The 24475-nt window shown below is 39.8% G+C and overlaps 2 protein-coding genes across 2 annotated transcripts in view; one reads left to right on the top strand and one right to left on the bottom strand.

Annotated features, from left to right (window-relative positions):
• LOC105393707 (dual specificity tyrosine-phosphorylation-regulated kinase 2) overlaps nt 1-24475 on the bottom strand; it is a 137922-nt gene that overhangs the window by 4117 nt on the left and 109330 nt on the right. The window contains exons 2-3 of the mRNA XM_048630904.1: nt 9864-10020; nt 8576-8761 (exon numbers count right to left, since the gene is read on the bottom strand). Coding sequence (XP_048486861.1) covers nt 8576-8761; nt 9864-10020 — 343 coding nt within the window. The remainder of the gene's footprint in view (nt 1-8575; nt 8762-9863; nt 10021-24475) is intronic.
• On the top strand, nt 3572-6678 carry LOC125490722. Its single transcript, XM_048630902.1, has one exon. It carries the CDS (start codon nt 3625-3627, stop codon nt 6382-6384), a length of 2760 nt encoding a protein of 919 aa, XP_048486859.1. The 5' UTR covers nt 3572-3624; the 3' UTR covers nt 6385-6678.

Below are 24475 nucleotides of genomic sequence, written 5' to 3'. Positions count from 1 at the left end.
GAGGACCAACACCGCTACGACCTGAGCTACGCGAACTGGGTCTACCGCAGCGACACCGCAGCGCAGCAATCAAGCAACTCCAGCCCGTCGTCCAGCCGGAGTCAGAAGCGACCAAACTACCACGTGTCACGTCGAGTCAAGCAGGCCTCCAGGCACTCATCATCGTGCCTCAAGCCAAGCCCCGCCCGTGGAGAAGAACGCGCCGCACGCCGTCGCCGTCGCCCGGAGTACTTCGGACGTTCGTCCGCCACGTGTCGGCCAATCAAAGCTAAGTACCTAGCCCTATCCTACCCTTTCACATTGTAGTCCTACATCACCTATCCATCACATTCCTACTCTCCACGGTCTCAATCTGTGTGAAGAGACTATTTTTTTGCGTTATTAATGCTATTGCGTCTCGGCGATCAACCGCTTCTAATTTTTGAGATGCCTATTGCAAACGCACGTACCTATTTAATCTATGCTACCGCTTGCTAGCTACGAAGTTAGTAGATACTACTTCGCTATTTTATTCATAGTACCTAGGTTCCCTTTGTAGCCTATGTCTACCTATCTATTCATTTTATAGGACCTACCTTATTATGATCATAGCTTGCAGCCGCACAAATAGCAAAACAAATAATTGTTACCTTTATTAACCTTTCTCCGCAAATAACGCTGAAATACTTACATTTTATTTAATTGCCATACGTTTCCCATAACAATTACAACATAAATCACTTGCTCAAACTCATTAAGCTATCATAACAGCTTGCGATCCCTTAAACAGTGCAATACAATTTAATATCCCACAATTCAATTAGTTATTTTCTCAATTCCAGTGCTCGTCTAGCGGCCGGCACACAACTGGCAAAATAACAAACTGGTTCCCCCGCCGCGCCCGCCCCGCCTCGCTGTAGCTACCTGGGTAATCAGTAACGTGGACGAGCGTAAGATAACAGTTTTTTATAACTAATCATCATCATCATCATCAGCTGCTTTCTTCTGTTTTGGTAGTTAGCTTGTGTATTTTGTGTTCTAATGTTGCAAGGTCACTTAAGGTGGTCTACTGTGGTTGCGTGTTGATAATTTCACAGTATTTGGTCCGTGTTTCGTATGTTTTAACATTAAGTTTAATTAAATTACCTATATAAAACCAAGAAATATAACTGTTATTCATTCAAGATGCTTAAATTGGACGATTTACTTACAAAGCGCAGTTCTATAAAAGGCCGCGTTACAAAATTTAGAAACTACTTAAACACTATTTCTTCTACACCGAAGTTAAACTCTGTCCAATTAAATGAGCTTAATGTTAGAACGGCGAAACATGAACACTTGTTTAGTCAATTTGAAGAGTTACAAACCGAAATTGAAATAGTGAATTCAGCAACAATTGATTCCGAATTGGCCGAGCGGGAAATTATTGAACAAGGTTTTGTGTCCTGTATTGCAATCGCACAAGATATAGCTAGTAAAAATGCGTCAAATAATGAGCCAGAAAGTAATAAATTTGAGAGTAGTTCCTCTCATTGTCAACAATCGGATCTACAGGGGTTTAAATTACCACAGATTCAAATAGCTAAATTTGATGGTTCGTTTTATAGATGGCTTGAATTTCGCGATATGTTTATGTCACTAATACACAAAAACGACCGTATTCAACCTGTGCATAAATTCCATTATTTGAATTCCTACTTAGAAGGAGACGCTTCTCGAGTAATTAGCAATTTAGAAGTCTCGGATTCAAACTATTCAAAGGCATGGAATTTACTCACAGAGCGGTATGATAACAAAAGGCAGTTAGTTAATAACCATTTAAATTCTTTATTTAATATGGAGCCGATATCACGTGAATCAGAAAAGGCACTTCGATCACTAGTTGACAGTGTCAATAAAAATTTGCGAGCGTTAGCAAGTTTAGGACAGCCTACTGACCAGTGGGATACGCTCATTATACATATGATTTCATCTAAATTAGACGGCAATACTAGCATGAAATGGGAGGAGTGCCGTAATAACTTTCAAGATATGCCAACATTGGAACAGTTTAGTAAATTCCTAAAGGACAGGGCCGATGTTCTAGAAACCTATCACCAAAATAAGTTGATAAAAAATAATCGTATCAGTTTCACTTCACCCTCAGTGAAGGTACAAGATAGGCCGTGCTCAAAATCATTTTCCTGCATAACCGAGGAAAAAAACAACAGCAACAAAAATAATAACAGTCCGAATAAAACATGTGTCATCTGCAAAGGCAGCCACATAATTTACGACTGCCCAGTATTTCTATCCAAATCAATTGAGCAACGCATATCTGAAGCTTCTAAGTTAAAGTTATGCCTAAACTGTTTACGACCTGGACACAAAAGTTTTAGGTGCCTAATGGGCACTTGTAGGCATTGTAGAAAACGTCACAATTCCTTATTGCATAGAGTCGTGATTCCTTCGTCACAGGAAGGGTCCAATTCCACCACTCCCATTACTCCAAACAATGAAACGCAAACAAACTTAGCTGCCCATCTTTCTTGCCAGCCCTCGAATCAGGTTTATCTTTCTACTGCGCAAATCAAAATAATAAACCCATCAAATTTGAAAACTATGACCGTTCGCGCCCTTTTAGATAGCGGCAGCCAGTCCACTTTTATTTCAAAGGCACTGAAGGACAAATTATGTCTCAAAGGTCAGCCTATGGATACTGTCAAGCTCATAGGTATAGGTAAAACGGAGTGCAGTTTTCTCGACGAACGCTGTACCATCCAAATCAAATCCTTGCACACTAACTATTCAGTTAGCATGTCATGCCCAGTGTTGCCAGAGCTCACGGGTAATATTCCTAAGATTTTAGTAGACACAAAATGCTTTAATCTCCCAGCCAATATCAAATTGGCAGATCCTACTTTTAATCAGCCGGCACCAATCGATGTTTTGATAGGCGCAGATTTATTTTGGGAAATAATTACTAATAATCAAACGTCATTGGGGAAAAATAAACCCTGGTTACGTAGTTCGCTGTTCGGCTGGATAGTTTCCGGTCCTATCATTTTGAGTAGCGAACCTAGCAAAGAACTTACATGCAATTTTTCACGCAATGAAGTCGAATCCCCTATTAATAGTTTAGACAACGAATTAACTCGTTTCTGGGAGCTCGAACAGTTACCAAGCAAATCGCTTTTAAGCGAAAATGAGCAATCATGCGAAAAACACTTTTTACAACACACAACTCGATTATCCGACGGGCGATTTTGTGTTCGCCTTCCACTAAAAGACTCTCCTGACTGTTTAGGAGATTCATACCAAGTAGCAAAAAAAATACTTCTTTACCTAGAAAAGCGATTTAGAAAGCAACCGGTGCTTAAAAAGGCATATTGTGATTTTATACAAGAGTACACAACCATGGGTCACTGTTCGGAGTTCAACGGAGTCAAACCTGAACCTTCGTTCTTTTTATGTCACCATGCAGTTTTTCGACTTAACAGCGAGAGCACCAAACTGAGGGTCGTCTTCGATGGCTCTAATCCCTCCTCATCAGGCTTTTCCGTCAATAATTTGCAGCTAGTAGGCCCGAATATTCAGGATTCTATGTTCTCCATACTGTTAAGATTCCGTCAGCACAAATACGTTCTTACTGGAGACATAGAAAAAATGTATAGGCAAATAATGTGTCATCCGGATGATAGGAATCTTCAAATGATACTATGGAGAGAAGACGAATCGCTACCAATTAAAATGCTAAAGTTAAACACTGTGACATACGGTTTTGCTAGCGCCAGTTACTTAAGTACAAGGTGTTTGTGGCAGCTTGGAGAAGAGTGCTCCGATGACTTAGTCAAAACAATTATTCAGCATGATTTTCTTGTAGATGATTTAATTACGGGTGCAGATACTGAGGAACAGCTACTATACATATTAGAGTCAGTATCAGAAGCTTTAAGCAAAGGATGTTTTCCTCTTCGAAAATTCAGATCAAACAACCCGTCTATCTTTAAATCTGCAAATCTAGATTTACAAAAAAATCTCACTCTAAGTGATTCAACTAGTGCTCTTGGCTTAGGGTGGAACCCTTCATGTGATAATCTATATTTTCCAGTCAACAGTCAAGATAGCAATGATAGCGACAAAATAGTGACTAAGAGACTAATATTGTCTCAGTCACTTAAAATATTTGATGTACTAGGCATTCTCTGTCCATTTACTATTCAATCAAAAATTTTAATTCAAAAATTGTGGATACTAAAGCTTGACTGGAATGATCCAGTACCCAACGAACTTAAAAAAGAATGGGAAAAAATTAGGAATGGTCTATTGTATCTTCAACAAATATCAGTCCCTCGACTTTCATTAATAGACTCCCCTGTTCAAATTGAGCTGCACTCCTTTAGTGACGCCTCCATGCTAGCTTATGGAGCATGTGTTTACTTACGATCAGTGAATGTCAGTGGGCAAGTAGTTGTTCGCTTGCTCTGTGCAAAGTCTAGAGTCTCACCAATAAAGCAATCCACAATTCCGCGACTTGAGCTTTGTGGTGCTCTTCTAGCTGCAAGATTATGCCAAGCGGTCGTTGAATCGCTACGATTATCCTTCACCAGGCTTGTTCATTGGTGCGACTCCACAGTAGTCTTAGGATGGCTCAAAACGAGTCCGACCAGTCTTAAAACCTTTGCCGCCAATAGAGTAGCTGAAATAATAGAGATTACTCAATCTGATGCCTGGCGTCATGTTCCTACCGATTCAAATCCCGCGGATCATGTTTCAAGAGGGGTTTCTGCTAAGCAGCTGCAGAACTTGGATCAGTGGTGGACAGGTCCAAGTTTTTTAACAGAGGCAGAATCACAATGGCCTCAACTCAAAATTCCAATCAAGACAGAATTACCTGAATTAAAATCGCATGCTGTCATTACATCTGATCCACCCGTAGTTGATTTTGAACGATTTTCAAAATATAGGCGTTTGGTACGTTCCTTTGCCTACGTTTTACGATTTATACATAATATAAATAAATCCAACTCCAAACTTTCCGGTGATCTTAGCTTAGAAGAATTAGATAAGTCCTATTTTGAACTTATTAAATTATGTCAAAGTCAAAGCTTTCCAACGGAAATTAATTCACTAATGAAAAAACGGCCATTAAGTTCAAGAAATCGAATCATAAATCTAAATCCATTCCTAGATGAGAACGGCATTCTAAGAGTAGGTGGTAGATTGAATCTTTCAACTTACGAAAACGATAAAAAAAACCCGATTCTGATTTGTGCAAAACATCATTTCTGCAAATTAATTTTTGAACACAAGCATAATCAAGAATTAATGCATGCTGGTCCTCAAGCGCTACTGTACGCAGTTAGGGAAAACTTATGGCCGGTAAACGGACGATTACTCGCTAGGCGCGTAGTAAAAGGCTGTGTCAAGTGCAGGCGACTTCAGGGTCAAACACTTCATCCTCTAATGGGAAACCTTCCCACGCAACGAGTCACGCCAGCATTTCCGTTCGAATCAGTGGGAATAGATTTTGCAGGCCCATTTTCAATACTTAGCAGGAAAGGACGAGGCGCAAAAACTTCTAAATGTTACTTGTGCTTGTTTATATGTCTAAGATTCAAATGCATTCATTTAGAAGCTGTAAGCGAACTATCAAAGGAAGCTTTTATTTTATCCCTTCGTCGTTTCATTAGCCGTAGGGGGAAACCTCTAGAGATTTTGTGTGACAATCGAAGAAACTTTGTTGCTGCATCCAAAGAAGTAGGTCAATTTTTAAAGACAAATTCAGCGCCCCTATCTGACTTTGCAACCAATGAATCAATAAAGTTCAAATTTATACCAGCTTACGCTCCACACTTTGCTGGTTACTGGGAAGCCGGCATAAAATCGGCTAAATATCACATAAAAAGAGTCATGGGAAACACTAATTTAACTTTCGAAGAGCTATGCACTCTCTTCGCACAAATTGAGGCTATCCTCAATAGCCGACCCCTGTCTCCCATGTCTTCCTCTCCTACAGATCTCCTTTCTCTCTCCCCAGGGCATTTCCTGATTGGCCGACCACTAAGATCACTGCCGTCACCCTACGTGGAAGAACAAAACATCAGTCCACTACGGCGCTACGCCAGACTCGAGCAGATCCGCCAACACTTCTGGCAACGATGGCAGCGAGAGTACATCAGCGAACTACAGCAACGTTCCAAGTGGCGAACCAATCACTCCAGCCTACAGATCGGAGACCTTGTCCTGATCCAAGAAGACAACACATCACCTCTGAACTGGGCACTTGGCAGAGTGTCACGTCTCTATCCCGGCGCTGATGGCATCTCTCGAGTCGCTGATCTCGAGACTCTGAAGGGTCGCATCCGAAGACCGTTTGCCAGACTCTGTCCACTCCCAAAGGGCGACGATGACCAGATTTCTTGAAGAACGAATCTTCAAGCGCGGGGACTATGTTCACGCCAATTCTACATATGCGTGAGACGGAACGCGCCACCTCCTCCTGCCCTCTGATGACGTCACGAAGCCTATATAAGCGGGCCCCGCGATGCCCCGCTCCTTTTTTACTTACGCTAATCATACTTACTCGTATATCTATCATTGTAAATATTGGTCTAAAAATACAAGTATAAAAACGTTTTCGAGGTTTTAATTAAAATCCAAAATAGGGAAAAGTTAGTTAGGACCTCCATATGTCTCGCTCAATAGCGTGGACATCGTTTATTATGTTATTTCATCGCCACGCATGTATCTTTGTTCGTTGACGTTATACCTTATTATTATCATAATCATTACTAATTTGCGACGAAGCGCTATCAACGACAATGCAGTCATTCAAAGCACTGCATTTCATACTGGAGTAATGAGTAACCTGTTAAACAAAATAGTTATACGACGAACTGCGACGGTTAACTGTCCTAAAAATATTAAAATAACAACTGCGAAGCGATTTAAAATAACGGCATGACTCTCAGCACGTTCACACTATGCGACATGCGTGACAAACTGTTAAATGATTCACTTTTCTACTCTCTCATCTCGGACTTATAATCACAGTCACAGCGTGAATCATCGTGGATGTCACCCTCAAGGTTTAGGATTAGCTGCTAATCTATTTATTTCTTTGATCATCATCTTCAATTTATATTCCGGATCTATGACGATAGTGCATATAATTAAGACATCGTCTGTCTAATTAACGTCTTGTTTCATTAGATCACCTTTCCTATGTGTGCCGCGAAAAGCAATGCATGCAGCCAATTTAAATGAACGGCATATCAATGATATCCAAGAATCGAATCTTATCATACTGCATACAGAACGGCTTACGCATAGCAATTCAACAGAATTAATACCCATCAACAATTAACAATAAAGGCAGTCGTGACGAGTTTTTACAAACCGATTCTCATGTCATCGGGAATCGAACACCGACCCAAACAACTAAGAGATCATTATCCATGGCATTAGACAGAGCTATTTGGACGCGAGCCAACGAACGAGCGGAACAGACAACGTACAGTCAGCGCTATATTTTCGTATAGAACTTCGTCTGGGCGTCAGAGGGTGAAAGAATACGTCGTACAAAGGGTTTAGGGAGAAAATGCATGAAATGTCTTCGAGGGAATATTAAAAGCATAGATAGAACAATGCATACGTTTAGGTAAATTTATTAGTTTTTAATTTAATCGTGGATATTTGATATATTTTAAAAAGTTTTGGGAGATCCTCTGCCTAAGACAGAATTGAGTCACATTTAAACAGACTGAAACTTTACGAGCTCGCGAAAAGTAATCTTATTTACCGTTTGTTTATAAGAGAGAGTGTCGTGAATATTATAACTGCGACTTCAGAATCTCTGATTCAAGAAAGTAGGTGTGGACTTTACGTATTTTAACAGGAATGTGCATCTACGTTTGCATCATTGGATATTTGTGTCAACAAACCTTTCGGGTGACAGAGTTTCTTTAAAATAGATTTTGTATCACACGCTTAAATGTTTGTTGTCAATTTACAATGGAATTTAGGCATTCTTATGAGATGACACACCTCTTTCTCTTCATATACTCAAGCATTTATCTCTATCATAAAGGCCCTTTAACTTCGCCCTTGCTTCCGTTACTTAACCTCGACATGACACACATCTAGGGCGACCCCTTTCCACCCTTCAAGATCGACTCACTTCTGCTGTAAGTATATATATCTATACAATTCACTGCCCTTTGTTCTCAATCGTGGCCAATCATTACCAGTGTATTTACACAGACCCTGATTCGCGTAACCAAATGTCTATAACAGACGATTTTATTTATTAAAACATAGACGGCAAGATTCTTGTGATTTTTGGAGCATCTCCTCATTGCCATATGTCTGATGTTCCTGCTATGACTATTAAATCTATTAACTTTGTCAATTATTGCGATTGTGTTCGGTTTACATTTGCAGACAAATATTGGCTATCTATTTGTTATCAGGGCAATAGCTGCCATCTATCTACTCTCACTCAAACCCTTTTCGATTCGAACCAATCAATTAGAACTAGGGCTTTGGGCCTACTCGACAGTCTGGAATTAGATTTGCGTTTTCCTCCCCATTGGCTACTTATTTCTCCTCTCACCTCCACTAAGCACCGTGGTCCCATCAGCCAGCGTGGTGGCAGTGCAGTACCGCGGCAGTCCCTTGCTGCTGATGAAGTTCTTGCTGCGCTTGCCCTGCTCGACCAAGCGCTGCGGTGGCATGCCCAGCAGCTCGATGATGCACGCCATCTGGTCCGCTTCGTCCTCACCGGGGAGAAGGGGGAAGCCTGGAATAGATGGGGAGATATAAGGGTTAGATACGGGGATGTTGTTGGTTGTAGGGAACTGGTGATGTTGGAATCAAATTAATTAAAGACACTAAAAATATTAGTTAAAAAAAATACATCAATTATTCAAAGGAAACATTTTTGAAATTAGATGAGTGCTAAAAAGTTATCACCGCGAAAAAGTAATCTATTTTTCAGTTACCTCCCAAACGGTTTACATTATTATTACGAAATCAATAACAGACATCGATGTCAAAGGATTCGTTACTGAGAATTGTTAATTGATACTCCAGTTATAGGAGTACAATAAGGTGCGCGATATAATATGGAATTCTGTGAACATACATGTATTTCGATACCGAGCGCCGGTATGTAGGCTAATCGTAGTAATTTATGCATTTCTTTGCCGGAAACTATGTTGCATGGACATGAAAACTGTAACTTATTCACAAACTCCGCTGTGCCGTGTTGCTATTAAATTAACTTAATCAAATACAAAGTAGTATCTAATCTAAAATGTGCACGAACTTTCCTAACATAAATTGTATAACCTATGAAGCTGTTACTTTCATCTGAATTAATAATTGTATAAAATGATGTGTTTTCCACCTCTCCTTTTCTCCTCATCATCAATCTTACAACACGCTGTACTTTCATCATCAGCAAATGATCATCCACTGGTGGACATGAGCTGTAGTTCAGCGAGTAAGTACACTCAGCACTTCGCAATTTCTCCAGTATGTTTGACACTCACCAGTAAGCAGCTCGGCCAGTATGCAGCCCAGGGACCTCATGTCGATGGGCATGCCGTAACGGGCGCCCATCATCACCCCGGCCAGTACGCACTCACTCAGTACGTTTGACACTCATCAGTAAGCAGCTCGGCCAGTATGCAGCCCAGCGACCACATGTCGATGTGCATGCCGTAGCGGGCGCCCATCATCACCCCGACCAGTATGCACTCATTCAGTACGTTTGACACTCACCAGTAAGCAGCTCGGCCAGTATGCAGCCCAGCGACCACATGTCGATGGGCATGCCGTACCGGGCGCCCATCATCACTCCGGCCAGTATGCACTCATTCAGTACGTTTGACACTCACCAGTAAGCAGCTCGGCCAGTATGCAGCCCAGCGACCACATGTCGATGGGCATTCCGTACCGGGCGCCCATCATCACCTCGGGCGCGCGGTAGAACCTCGACTGGATGTACGTGTACACGCGCTGGTGTTCGTAGCACGAGCTGCCGAAGTCTATCACCTGGAATTGAGACGGGTGGTGGGTTAATGCTGGTTTTTGAACGGTATGGAAGAGAGGGGATGACATTTCGTGGGGATAAGAAAAATTCAAGGCCTCGGTGGTGATAGAAAACTGTCAAACTTTAACTTTACCCTAACTCACGAGTGTTAACTGAATATTTAGTGCGGAAGGTGAGTGTTTATTTTTAACCAACTACAAAAAAAGGAGGAGGTTCTCAATTCGTCGGGATCTTTTTTTTTTGTTATTGAATGAAACATGATAGTTATAATAGCGGTGAAAAGATTTGAATTGAATTCAAAACAATTTAGAATATGCAATACAAGCGGCACACTAGTACAAGTACTGGTAAAATTTTGAGGAATGAACTGTTTACATAAAATTGACCTGATGGAATTTTTATAAGTGTTTTCCTCAAAACCGTTTTCTCTGGCGGGAAGGTTACGCACGCCCATTTTATTATTGGAAGGTGCAAAATTAAGTGAGACAAGGTTTGTTTGGGGAAAAGAATCTGAAAAGCTTGAAAATCAGTTATCCTATCTATACCTACCTACCTACCTACCGGAAGTTATATTTCCATTCTCACATACAAACTATCGTGCAAAGCAGGAACGAAAACTTAAAAATAGGTTATACCTATTTCTGAATCTTCAACTGATAGTTCTATCTTTAAACAATCGTTTTTAATCCATGTGTTTATTGTTTCAAACGAAACGATTACACACTCCCTTGTGCTATTCAACTCAAAATATTTAAAAGAAGTTTCCCAAATAATTGTATGAAATCGGATTAAAGCATAACATCTGGCTGTTCTATTATTCCGGCCCAATCATAACAATGAGTTGTGGTTATTTCGGGAGCTACTCGCGGTCCGATCGATCTGTTTACTCGATTCCAATAATAATTACTTATTATCGGTAATCTGGTGCGGTAAACACGGGCCGGCCCATATACTGTTTGCGGAAACTCTCATCCTAATACGACATTTCCTCGTATTCTGACATAATTAATATACATATGTGTAAATAATAAAGGGGTACCTAATAATTAGTTTTATTAAATAGTTTTCGTTATAACAACAAATATTTAAAAGTTTATCTGGCCCTGCAGCACAGGACGCTATTAAGACGTGACAAGAGTTCTCCGTCGCGCTCACTCTTGAGGCTGCGCGATGCGAGTGAGCGTGATGCAAAACTCTTGTCACGTCTTAAATGCGCCCCGTACTAGCCCTTCTGAATAGCAATCGAGTTCCACCATCCCAGGGTCTTGTAATGGCGATATCAAATAATAAACACATCTTAGCAATTCAATTACACCCTAGGTGGTCTTTGAACGAACATTAATGGTTAATCAGCAAAGATGAAATTTCAATCCACTGTCAATTGCGTTGAAACCGGAGCCACAAGGACGCTTTCCTTTTCACAGAAATACATAATATACGAACATGCAACAGAGCACGAAACTGTGACGTAAGTAAATAGGTAAAGTCTGCCAACCAGGTTTGGTAAATAATAAATATTATGTTTAATTAACTTTATACACAGCTTTATAGAGACTCGTTGCTGAGTCAATAAATGCGTACGTAAGTTACGTGTTATTGCAATGTTACTAATTACTATTATCCAGTATATACCGTATGGTCATGGGGATAAGGGTGATAAATGCATTACGACCATTAATATCATTTCAAAGCATTGCAAGGTCATGAAATATAATATTTTCTGGGTTCCAATACGTCGGGTAAAATTGAAAGTTTAACTGTTTGTTACATTAATTTATACTTTAAATCCTTAATATTTAATATCTTATACAGGTTGTTTAAGTAGCTTATTTATTCATAGACTTGATAAACTGCATCCAAATAGATAATGAACTCGACAGTAAATTACTGCAAAAACTAGTTTTAAATTAATTTTATTATCAACTAGTAAATCTACGAATACATACAAACGTTTTTTGAGCGTATAATTAATGGCTCTATTAATAATAACATCAACGTGGATAGATTATAAATTAAATACGCTTAAAAATCAAACATATATCGCATTTTAAATACTCATGCATTAACGATAACATTAAATTGTTACGATATATTATAATACGACAGTCTAACGATAACGATACGTGAAAAAATAATAGTTGTATTCCAAATACTTAATACATACATGGTGACTCTTTCGTAGATCACATCGGAAAGTAGGTCACAGAGCTCTTCATTCTGCAATAACTTTTGTTATACGGAACTATATATGAAAGAATCATCCTGTATGTAACCGCGACAGAAGTGGCTATCGTATGTCCGTAGATTAGATTATAGGTTCGTACGGTGGTACGCATGCTTTCAATCACCCATTGTTTATAAGTAGTTAAGTCAATCTCAAATCATCCTTAGCACTAAGTACGACAAGGTTTAATCTACTGATCTAGTGGTTAGAATCGGCACAAACTGCAAGGCATTGTTTACTTTGGACGAGGATGTCGTTATGAGACCATTCGTTAGGATAATTAATAAGACGTTGGGTACAATGGGCTGCAAAGCTACGTGACCTCCTCTCAGTAGCAATGTCACTATAGGAGGGGACAGGTTTATGTGCACGCGACTGAACAAAAAACATGAAACAAGCCTCCCAGTCTTCCCAGAGTGATATATGAACTGTGTCTTATGTACTTACTAAAAAGTTTAAACAGCGTTTAACAGGTATTCAGAATAGACACATTTATAAGGCATTTGACAGCGCCAAACATCCTTTGAACACTGTCTGTATGAGTTTTTGAAGTATAACGCCCAGTATGTCCAGCACACCTTGGTCAGTCAGTAACTCCTTTCTGGTCTGAAAAGGTCTGCTCTAGTCATTTTCACCAATACGCTAAAAATAATAAATAACTTTGCGAGTAAATTTACGTATTTTACGGAACCAATTGTAAATAAGTTGATTTAGAAACAGTTTAATAATAAACGCTAAGTGTAAACAAAACATTTATTTAGAGCTAAAACTCCTGTTCCTTGTTTTAAGCGTGGCGTTGTGTGTTTAGAACACAATGTAAGCAAACGTGGCTTTAACCGGCCGAGGAGGTAAATACCACACCTGATTTAGAGTAAGCACCTACTTGAGACTATAATTATGTGGTACTGAAACGAATGGCTTTGAGATTTTATTGGCTTTTATTATAAAATAAATCCAAATGTACACGTCTTTCGTCTTTCAATCCTCTTCCTTTTTTCTCACACTCTGTCATTCCTCACCATAGACACTTCTTCTTGAGTTCCTAACCCCACAATTATGTACCTAAACACAAAATAAACAACCTGAAGTCTTGACCGTAATATTTCCATGTAATCAATCTAAAACGGGCAATTCTCTCTAGATATGAAAGTGCGGTCATAATCACAATAAAATAAACCTTAAGTAGTGATGCAAAATGAAGTTTATGAAGAATGAACATTAATCACATCTACGCCAATCCTAAGGCTACTCATGGTGCCTCTTCAATAAGAGCCCTTATCTGACTGAAAGTCGAAACAAATGAATATCTAATTAGAAGACGAACGAGTTGAGATGAATATTTTAGCCCGATAGACCTAGACTAGATCCGATCGATAGACTTAGCCGTCGACAAGCCCTAAGCACTGTGTCTGAACCAAGCTTAATCCGTGCTGATACTCTTCAATATACAGGGTATCCCAAAAGTCAACGTCATCCCTTAAAGGGCTGATAGGTCAACTCATAAAAGGCCAGAATATCACAATATGACCTTAGTAAAAACTCGATAATCTTCGAGATATTGACACTTTTATAAATTTGCTGAAAATCGACACCTTGGATCAGTTTTTTGCGTGCCGCCGTACAAAAATCCATATTTTTAGAATTTGTTTGATGTTGCATCACCCTGTATAGCCATGCTATTGATCGCAGTCAAAAAAAAATATCGAGTAATGCTGTATGTTAAAAAAAACACGGTTTTCAAAGTCATAAAAGGTAATCGTATTTTTTTATAAACAACTTTGACTCTACATACTGTAAAAAAAATATACCACGCAAACCTGGCACCTTATTTGAAAAGATTGCTCATTTAATGCAGTTTCCAAAATGGTATGAAACGTTGCTATTGTTTCAATTAACAAAAAAGTTATTGCTATTTTAGTACAAAACGACCTCGATGTAAAATTGTTTGAAGGAAATTTATCTGACTGAATTTATTAAGGGTAAGTCATGTTCGAATGAGTAAAAGTAAAATAGGTGGTGTGGCCGGGAGTTCTAACAATATGGATTTTTGTACCGGCGGCAGGCAAAAAACTGATCCAAGGTGTCGATTTTCAGCAAATTTATAAAAGTGTCAATATCTCGAAAATTATCGAGTTTTTACTAAGGTCATATTGTGATATTCTGGCCTTTCATGAGCTGGCCTATCAGCCCTTTAAGGGATGACGTTGACTTTTGGGACACCCTGTATATTCATGAGTGTGCGAACTTGTAATTAAATATGACAAGAAATATGTGTCAAATTCGAACCGAAAACTTTCATTTAATTTTCGATTTCAGTGCCAATTTCCTTAACTCTTGAAGCAAGTTTTCATAAAAAGATTATTATTTCTCATTTGCCAAACTTTTAAATTAATGTTTCAACCACTATATTCTTTAAAATACGGGAAAACTGTCCTAAAATCCATCGGTTCACTGACACACGCCACGAGCACAATTTCCAATTCAGCGGAAAGAAAACGGCCTGGCAGTAATAAATGATAACCAAATTGGTGTTAATTCATATGTTCGCAGAAACACTGTGACGTGATTGGCTTGAATCCAAACCGCGGCTGTCTATGACTCGCCCTCTAGGTCCACTCTCAAGAGTTGGAGACATAATAATTTATTTATTTCTTTAATTAATTGCTTTTAGCATATACTTTTTGCAATCCGATAACTGAAATACTCAATTGTTTCTCTCACTGACACATGGAGATGCGCAAACGATTTAACCGGTTGGGTGGATGGGATGAGGAAGGCCGAGGACAGAGTGCTGTGGCTCTGCTTTCGAGAGGCCTATATCCAGCGGTGGGTGATTACGGGTTGATGATGTTCATGTTCTCTTAGTGAAATCGATCGAGTGCGAATCCGACGAAGTGTACGGAAATGTTTGTTTTACATTTCTACGACTAATTTATTGGGCAACATCTTGTTTGTCCGGATGTGGCTCATTAATTAAAAATCGCAATAATCTCGATGTTGCATCAGCCGGTGTATGTAGTTTAGTTTTTCACTATTTGCAACAATAATACCTATATATACTAAGAAATATTTACTTATTATTCTCCAATATATGGCTCCAACCCATTTTTTTTTCTCGGACAAAAACCGTTTAAGAAAAATCCCAATTTCCGTATTCAAAAACGATTTTCCGCAGAAGCGAAGCGCAACAGTTACCTAATTCTACAAACGCTAGTAATTCCTAGAAGAAAGACCGTTTGTCTGTCGTCCAGTTTTTACAGACTAATTAGTGTTCGCCACCGTCGGGCGACGACATACGTCGTACAAAAACTATTATTTGGCTCGTCAATATTTTCGACTAATACGAACTTAAGGATAATTTTTATTTTATTTATTTATTAAACATTGCAGGAAGGGCCTAATACCTATCAATGAAAATCCCTTTGATATCTCTGCTAAAAATGACATACAAAAACTATGTATTTTCAAAAATCATCATCGCCAATTTGTAAACTAATTTGGAGTGCAAGTATTAGCTCAATTCATATTCAATTTATACCCAACATTAACTTCCAAAAGTGACCTGTAACATCACCATTTATGACCCATTACAGTAGCAAATCACCTCTCATCGGTGGCATATTCCAGCAACATGATTATCACCCATTAACCCGTTTACCGTACAAAGGGTTTCCGTTACTGGGCACCCGGAGGGTTACTCTATACTGACGAGAAACAAACAATCGAGAGCTGTCGTGCAGTCGGCACGTTTAAACGCACGCTGGTGCCCTCCGAAACTTCATTTTCCGTCATAATATAGAGTAACCCCCTCGGTACCGGAGACTCTCAAATCGAATTCACTTGTCGCGTGTCATGGTAATGACATTGCCAGTACTTAGCGAGGGTCGAGTGCCGAAGCACTGCTGTTTCATGAAGCCAGTGAAAGTTATATGTAAAACGTCATGCGAGTATTAGGGTGCTTTCCCACCAGAGATGTGCGTTGCTATGGATGCGTTTGATATCCTCCAATCATTTGCATTGGTCCATAGCACTGGTGGGAACGATTTTATTTCACATGGTTGCAGCATAACTCTGGTAGACGTTAGTATCTATGGTTCGAGACTAACTGTTCTGAGGACTGCCTGAAGCTTTCCGTTTAATTTCTGCAAGGTAGTCAGTTGTATGTATTTTTGTATAAGTAGATACAATAATACCTACTACAAAATTGACATACCTAATATAATGAAGATATAATCATTTGTATGTGCCTATATATTGAAAGTAGTAGCGTAAATGGAGAACTGTACCTACTCCGCGTTATCAAACACGTGTGTTGCACATCACACGTCACTGACACGAGTGTATGTGTATGTACCGTGTCATAACAAGGAAACCGGTGCCATGGAGACAAGGAAAAAGTTGCCAGCAATCAAGTGAGACCTGATAATAGTGTAGTTCCATACGATATCCGATGAAATATCCAGCCTAATTTTTATACAGCATCTTCCCAAGACTTTATATTAATTTTCAGTCAAAATATAACTGAAGATAAAAATAAAATAGAGAAGCCACTAATATTTAAAATAATCTCGAAACCTCCTGTTATATAGATATATTCAGGAAATGTTGTCTATTATTGAAATGGTGCCTTTATACAACATATTCTATAATATTTATTTGCTTGTGACAAATAAAACAAAATATATTATTTTATAGAGACCGAAGAAGTTGCTTTTATATTGGCATGAGTTTCGATTCCTCTCGTTTGCACTGTTCCCGTGTATTTCCTTCAGCCGGTAGTTGCTGCAAATGGAAAGTGTATTGAATGCGAGCGCGCGGAGAGGGAGTTTCAATACTGAACGACTGCAAATGCTATTCCATGCATTTTCAACTAACTGTAGGGAAAAATAAACAAATATTTCTCCTCGTATGTAGGCTTTTCATAAATCTTAAAACTATATATTAAGGTAAATAATAGTTTCATCGGTTTTTTGACATATCCATGTCTTATGTACCCAATATACACTCACGGGCAATGAAAAAGTTCCACTGACAAAAGCAAAAAAATACTCCTAAACGAAAGGCTAGCTTAATGACGCCTCCTGCAACATTGAATTACATTATTATTATTAAACTCTTTATTGAACAAAATAAATTGTTACAAAGGCGAACTTAATGCTAGCAGCATTTTCTACCAGTTAACCTTTGGTGATGTTGAAAAAGTGATTGGTAGTGCTTACGATAGAAGATGGTCTAAAATGAGTACCTAACCAAAATATTAATATAACTATATCTATCCAATATAAGTAAATAATTATATACATGATACATACATACATACATTACATACATACACATATACATACATAAACTTAAAATTACTATCATCATCATCGCATAGATAGGGATCAGTTAAGCTGAAGAGTTAAAGAGACGAACTTTAGATTTAAAAAGATCTATAGACTTAGTTTGCCTTATATCCAGTGGTAAATTGTTCCACAAGCGAACCGCTGTCACAGTGAAAGAATCAGAATACCCTGCCGCATTATGCTCTGGGGTACGAAAGAGAAGATTGCGACTTGACCGTTGAGGACGGTCAGAAAAGTCGAAGAACGTGAAGCGTTCTGTTAGGTAGGATGGGGCACAAGAATTATAGACTATACTATGAACGAGGGATAAAATATGAGCATTCCTTCGGTGACGGATATTGAGCCACTTGAGTTTGTTACGAAAATCAGAGACATGATCATACTTACGCAGGCCAAAAATATAGCGAATGCATAAGTTGAGCAGACGGTCGAGTTTATCAAGTAGCTCTTCGGTGAGATCAGGGTAGCACACATCTGCATAATCAATAATTGGGAGCAACAATGAGTTGACTAGCGTAACTTTGGTAGAGTACGGCAGGAAGTTCTGTAGGCGTACATTCAACAGATCATCAGGATATTAACAACTAAAAACGGTAATATTTTGTTAAAAATTATTATTAAATTTTTGGAAAAATTGGGGTCGTTTGGTGACGGCATTTTGTGAGTGGAACTTTTTCATTGCCCGTGAGTGTAATAAGCTAGTCGGGGTCCCATAAACTCAATATGAAACCACAATTTAATAACTACTTAGTAAACTTCAATTTCCATCATCTCATTCTGTAATATCTTGCCTGAATTTAGCAATCGCTCGTAGATTGCATCGGTACGTGCCAATTTACTGCCGTTTTAAAGCGAAAGCGGTTTGTAATACCATCTTATTTATTAGTCTAGATGTTTATACTTGTAAAATACAACTTCACAATCTGTCTGTTGCTTGTCTGTCACTCATTTGATACCATTTGGAATGAATATTGGCTTCGAATCCCGTAACGGACATATTATAAACTTTCAGTGAAATAATGCCTTCACTTATTCAAAAGAAAATGCTTTCTAATAATTTAAATATCTTAGCTTAGCTAATATAAAATTTTGGGGCACCGTGAAAGAAATATAATTCCGTTTTCACCAAATACGATTTGTATAACTATGAAAAAAATTAAAGGCAAACCAGTGTCGAATGCACTACCTTTTCCACGGGTTACCTGTCCACTCTAGGTATAGCCCAAAACCAGTAGTTGAGAGTTCGAGACATAAACAGATCTCGTTAGACTGGTTTTAGCAGTGATTAGACATTGTTTACCAAACCTTGCTCCAATTGTTTTGTGAATTGTGTCAGTCAAAGTTTACGCGTCTCGAGGGTTACTCTGGCTTTGTCCAAAACGGACGCGAATATGGGGAGTAAGCGGTGGTAGCTCAGTCGGTAAGCGCTAGCGATGCGCGATTATAAATGATACTACATTAATTATTCGATTATTACAATCATTCGATTATTCGATTATCATTTTAGAGTATTACTAATCATTTACCACTACTTTTGTATCGCTACTTATTCGTCGCTACTTTTTCATTTACTATTTATTCATCGCTACTTTTGCATTTACTAATCATTTACCACTACTTTTGTATCGCTACTTATTCATCGCTACTTTTTCATTTACTACTTATTCATCGCTACTTTTGCATTTACTAATCATTTACCACTACTTTTGTATCGCTACTTATTCGTCGCTACTTTTTCATTTACTACGTATTAGTAAGAGATAACCCTTCCTTCACTGGAAGGAGACCCGTGCCCCAGCAGTGGGGACGTAATGGGTCGTGATGATGAGAGTAAGAGATAGGTATAATTGAGCTGATCTGATGATGGAAACGGAAGGCAGTCAAGGGAACTCCTCAACGGTATATAGCAACTACCTCGTGTTTGGGCTTGAATGATAAGTATTAACGAGTAGGACATATTGGTATCATTTGCATCTTACTTTTGATTGATAATTATTGCAAATAAACTTCTTCTTCTTGAAGAAGAAGCAAATAAACTAAAAATAATAAAATAAAATAATAATTTTAAAAAAATAAAATCCTACTTCAAAAAACCACTTAAAACGTAAGAAATAATTTAAGGTTTAGACCAATCCTAGGTCACAGTATAAATATACCTAAGTAGGTACTGTTCTTTTTTGAAGTTGGTGCCATATTTCTTCAGATTAACTACTTTGTCACCGCACCAATATCAAAAAAGAACAGTACAGTTCTCCCATATTAATAATGCACATGCAAATCTTCGCAAACTGTCGTATTCCCTGAAACACCCGAATCATTGAATCGTAAAAGCACTTGCATTTTGATCCTTGTTCGAAAGAAATAGTAGTCAATATCATGTGACACATAATCGAAAACAATTTGGGCGGTCAGTGGCTGTCAACGATCAGTCAAAGGTCTCAAGGTCAAGATCAATATTACTTATGTGGAATTATAAAGAGCTGCAATTACACATCGTTCTTGTTATTTTTTTCAAATGTGAATTTAATTTCAACTTTAATTATTTTTGACGACGCCATATTATGTAGTCTGAGCCTATCTGAAACCTAGTTAAACATTGTGAGATATGGCGTTTCGACTTTCTCCGTGTTCGGCATCATAAGGGTCACAGTGACAGTTAAATAAAGTCCATTTTTCTCTCCACCTTTAGTTTGCAAGGTGCGGGTGCCTATATAAATAGAGTGAGTCGCCCGCGCGCCTCAGTTGGTTTTTGATTTTTGAAGTGAACACTTCGGCAAAATGGCTCAATGTAGCCACGGTTCTCGTCGGCTTCGCTCCGAACGGGGAAAAATATAATATTGAATTTGCGGAGTCCTCGCTGCCGGGAGCAGCGTGATGCGTGATGGCGTCGGGGAGCGGGACCTGCCGGCTGCTGCGCACGCAGCCATTGCTGAGGATTTCGCAACGAAGGTTTGAGTTGATACGCCGTGAGTAAAATGCTATTATTTACTGCTTTTAAAAGCTCAGCCACTGGTCATAATGCTCCGGCGCTTGGGGTTTTTATCCCACGCAGTAGGGTCCGATTCAATAGTCGTGGTGATGATTGATCACATATTCCGGTCCTACTAGTGGCGCTTGAGCTAGATACTTACATTTATGACCGCTTTAAGTAAAGCATATGTTAATTTTATACAGGAAAAAATAATAAAAATATATTTTTCTACCCTCAATTTCTAATATTTTTAGAAAACAGTTGATAAAAACTTTGCTATTACAATAATGCACTTGATTATAGCTTATGTAAGGCTTTACAAACAGGAGCTTTCCAGGACCGTCATAGGATTTTTTACAGGAAGCACGTGGCTCCGAGTTTCAGTATGTTGGGACATTGTGGCATGTGCGGCAAGTAATGTGATCCGCCGGTACCTACCCGCTGAAGGGTAGGCAGGCCGATTCGGTGAAATTGAAGTTTCGTGTAACCTGCACCCGGCCCTGTGCTCCCGCGCTGGCCGCCGTCTCGTGCCACCTGCATCGCAGCGTACACCCGGCCCGGCGCTCCTGCCCTGGCCACCGGTTCGTGCCACCTGCATCGCAGCATACACCCGGCCCTGTGCTCCTGCGCTGGCCGCCGTCTCGTGCCACCTGCATCGCAGCGTACACCCGGTCCTGGCCCTGGCCACCGGTTTGTGGTACCTGCATCGCTGCATAGACCCAGCCATGCGCTCCTGCCCTGGCGGCTGTACACCAGGTCCTGGCCCTGGCCACCGTTTTGTGCCACCTGCATCGCAGCGTACACCCGGTCCTGGCCCTGGCCACCGGTTTGTGCTACCTGCATCGCTGCATAGACCCAGCTATGCACTCCTGCCCTGGCGGCTGTGTTGTCCCACCTGCATCGCTGCGCACACCTGGCACTCCTGTTCTGGTTGCCAGATCCAAACGCCCCCTGTCTGGGAAGAGATTTTATGCTCAGCGGAACCGCCTGCACTATTGCTAGCACGGTCATCATCATCATCAGCCATCATTATGAGTGACTTATTTAGAAGGTATCGAGTAACGTGCGCTATTCATCAGTGATTTTCGCATATGCAGACGAACGTTTACTGCCAAGGTTGGTCATGTTAGCCATACAAGGGCACACCAACGAAGCCTGAGTAACCACCTGCAGTCGCCGTAGCCGCATCGGCATGGATGACGACAAATCGGGTAACGTGCACCGCTTCTAAAAGTGTTATAGCACTTCAATTTGATGCCTCCGCTGAGGTAGGGTATTCTATTAAAGCAGCTTTCTTCTGAACTACCCAAAGTGACCTGCAGACTGCTCCTGGGGATAGTTGTGCAATCAATTTTTTATTTCGATGTCTCTGCTGAAGAAACTGTCTAATGCAGCTTTTGTTCTAAACTGCCTAAAGATCATTGGACTGCTCATGGGAATGGTGACGCACGGTAAGTACAGGAGCGTTACTCTATACTGATGAGAAACGAACGAACGAGAGCTGTCGTGCAATCGGCACGTTTAATACATACAAACAGATAGCTCGCGCCGCAGTGCACTGAAAGTTCGTTTTTCGTCATATAAAGTGACCCCCCCAGACACTATCTTAAGTGTCATGACACATCGGCAGATTCCAGCTTTGAGTCTTTTCTTTTCTCGGCTGTGAGCAAAGTGAATCCCACCGGCGAGTGTTCAACCTAAAAGCACTGAGCTAATTCCTGATTTCGTGAAAGTCGCTGTTGCTATACCATACCGCTTCACAAGTTACCGAATTTATTATGATCCTACTGTCGGGTGATCATGATCGGAGTGTCATCGCGGTTTCTGAGTGGCACCATATTAGCTGTCTTCCTTATGTCCCAGTGGATTGTGAGTGTATCCGAGCTCTTTGTTGAAAAATGCGTGAACCTCCTACGCAGCAGCTGTCTACTAGTTGTGTATCGAATAAATCGAGTAACGGTGCTCTTGCACGAGACGACTACCTTTTGGTAAAATTATAACTTCCACTATTCTGGGAACATGCATATACCTACTGTGTACTGTGTATCACATCACGTGTAGCCGTAGCCCAACTCAATTTACTGGGCTAGATAATAAACAATGGCAGTCGTCATTAAATTTCTATAAATTTCGAAGGTCATCATTTGGAGCACAATCCAAAGGGTGAAAGTACCTATTCATGCCTAAACGGCTTCTCTAATGAAAATGTATTTTTAATTCGATTCTGGCGCAAACGTTTCATAACTATTTTTCAACACTGTATCTGCTGAAACTACTTAGACTGACTGGTTAAGATGCAGACGTGCCGTTTTCACAATTCCATTTTGAGTAATCCTCAACTGTTTTATGGATCTTTCAGTTAGTTACGTAACTAGTTACCAAGTAAAAAATTACTTGTGTCATGCTCGTACTCGCATCTCATTTAGGAGCTCTCTGGCCTCTAGCTGAAGGCTAGAACTGGTATATATATCTACCAAGCTAGTACAGAGCTATAACCGGGCAGCGGTGACGTGGTAGCTGCTTGATTTATTAGAGTTTGCTGAAAACTTTCTAAATAAGTAATAATTATTAGTCATAATATTAACTCTTCGCAGTTCTTTCAGAATGCAATACCAGGTCGCTGGAGTAGGTAACCTTCCTTAGCTGGACAACAACAAGCCTTTTTGTTTTAATGAATGTCACAGTTATTCGCTGTTCCACTCTCATATCGATGTCCAAGGTATTTTTTTTTTTTTTGGGTATAGCTAACTACCTAAGTTTACCTATAGATAGCCGCAAGCTATCTGCTGTTGGCGAACTGTCAGTTCTCAGGCTCGAGGTGGCTCGTCCAACTGTCCATGTTCCCGCCACCGTGATTGTTGCTTCCACAGATTAGAGAGTCTATGTTGGCTGTCGTTGCATCAGGTCTGATCAGGTACAACTAACATCTTTACGTACCATCTTTATTTAATCGAGCTATTTTGTTTTATCTAGGTTGACTTAATGGTTTTAAAATCGAACCTACAACAATGTAAGTAGGTACCTACCTACGTACCTTTGAAGTTGCAACAAGGCGAAGCCTTAAGGTTTTGGCCGAGACCTGCCCTTAGTGTTGACGAACATACCTAAAGGTGACCTTGTTAATGTTTTTCATATGAAGTACTGAACATTTTACTTATCCTGGTGGCATGACTGATCATTTACTTACCCAGTTAAGACATGTTAGCCGGGTTTCATTTATCAACTATTATAATTGTTATTGTTGTATTAATCAATCTTTATTAATTGATGTCATCTACCAAGGAATGCTGCCAGAGCTCATAATATTCACACATGATGATACAAAATGATAGTAGCCCACAAAATCAGTGCAAAGGCTTATAAAATAACTTTCCTTCCTAGTAGGACTGCACAGGAACTCGTTAACCGCCGAGTTAGTTAGAATACAAAATTAGACTGTGAATGTAGTGACCTGCATCATGTTTTGAAAAACTGAATACTTAGTTATCCGCCAGTGTCACAGCCTTCATCTAATCTTTTCCAGTAGCTGATGAGGCTGAGATATTTAGTAAAATTATCTTCCCTTCAAGCACCACTCCTCGTTCCAAGGACTAGATGCCGCGCCAGGTGTTGCAGGCCGTGTCGTCATACAGGGCTGACTGAGCAGGTCCTCGAGGCTCCACGGTCGGCTGCTGCATTTCTGAGGTCAGTCCAGAATTACATACCCTCGTCAGCATGTGCTGACCTGAGCCCCAGCGGCCTGGATCGATATTCTACATTTTACAGCTTTTAAATATTGTTGCAAAGTATTTCACTGGTTCCATCCATTCGGCTAGTGTATGTTAAAAATATTTCCTTGACAATAACAAGATTTTGATCAATAATTACTTATAAGTATTGCTTTCGAAGAGGCACTGTGTGTATCCATATGTATA

The sequence above is a fragment of the Plutella xylostella genome, chromosome 27 (assembly GCF_932276165.1).
Source record: "Plutella xylostella chromosome 27, ilPluXylo3.1, whole genome shotgun sequence".
In the NCBI taxonomy this organism is placed as follows: Eukaryota; Metazoa; Arthropoda; class Insecta; order Lepidoptera; family Plutellidae; genus Plutella; species Plutella xylostella.
Note: the sequence above shows the minus strand (reverse complement) of the source record. Positions and strands in the feature narration are given on the sequence as shown.

Excerpts from the sequence above, each read along its gene's own strand:
- LOC125490722 (XM_048630902.1), top strand. The coding sequence starts at position 3,625 with ATGTATAGGCAAATAATGTGTCATCCGGATGATAGGAATCTTCAAATG.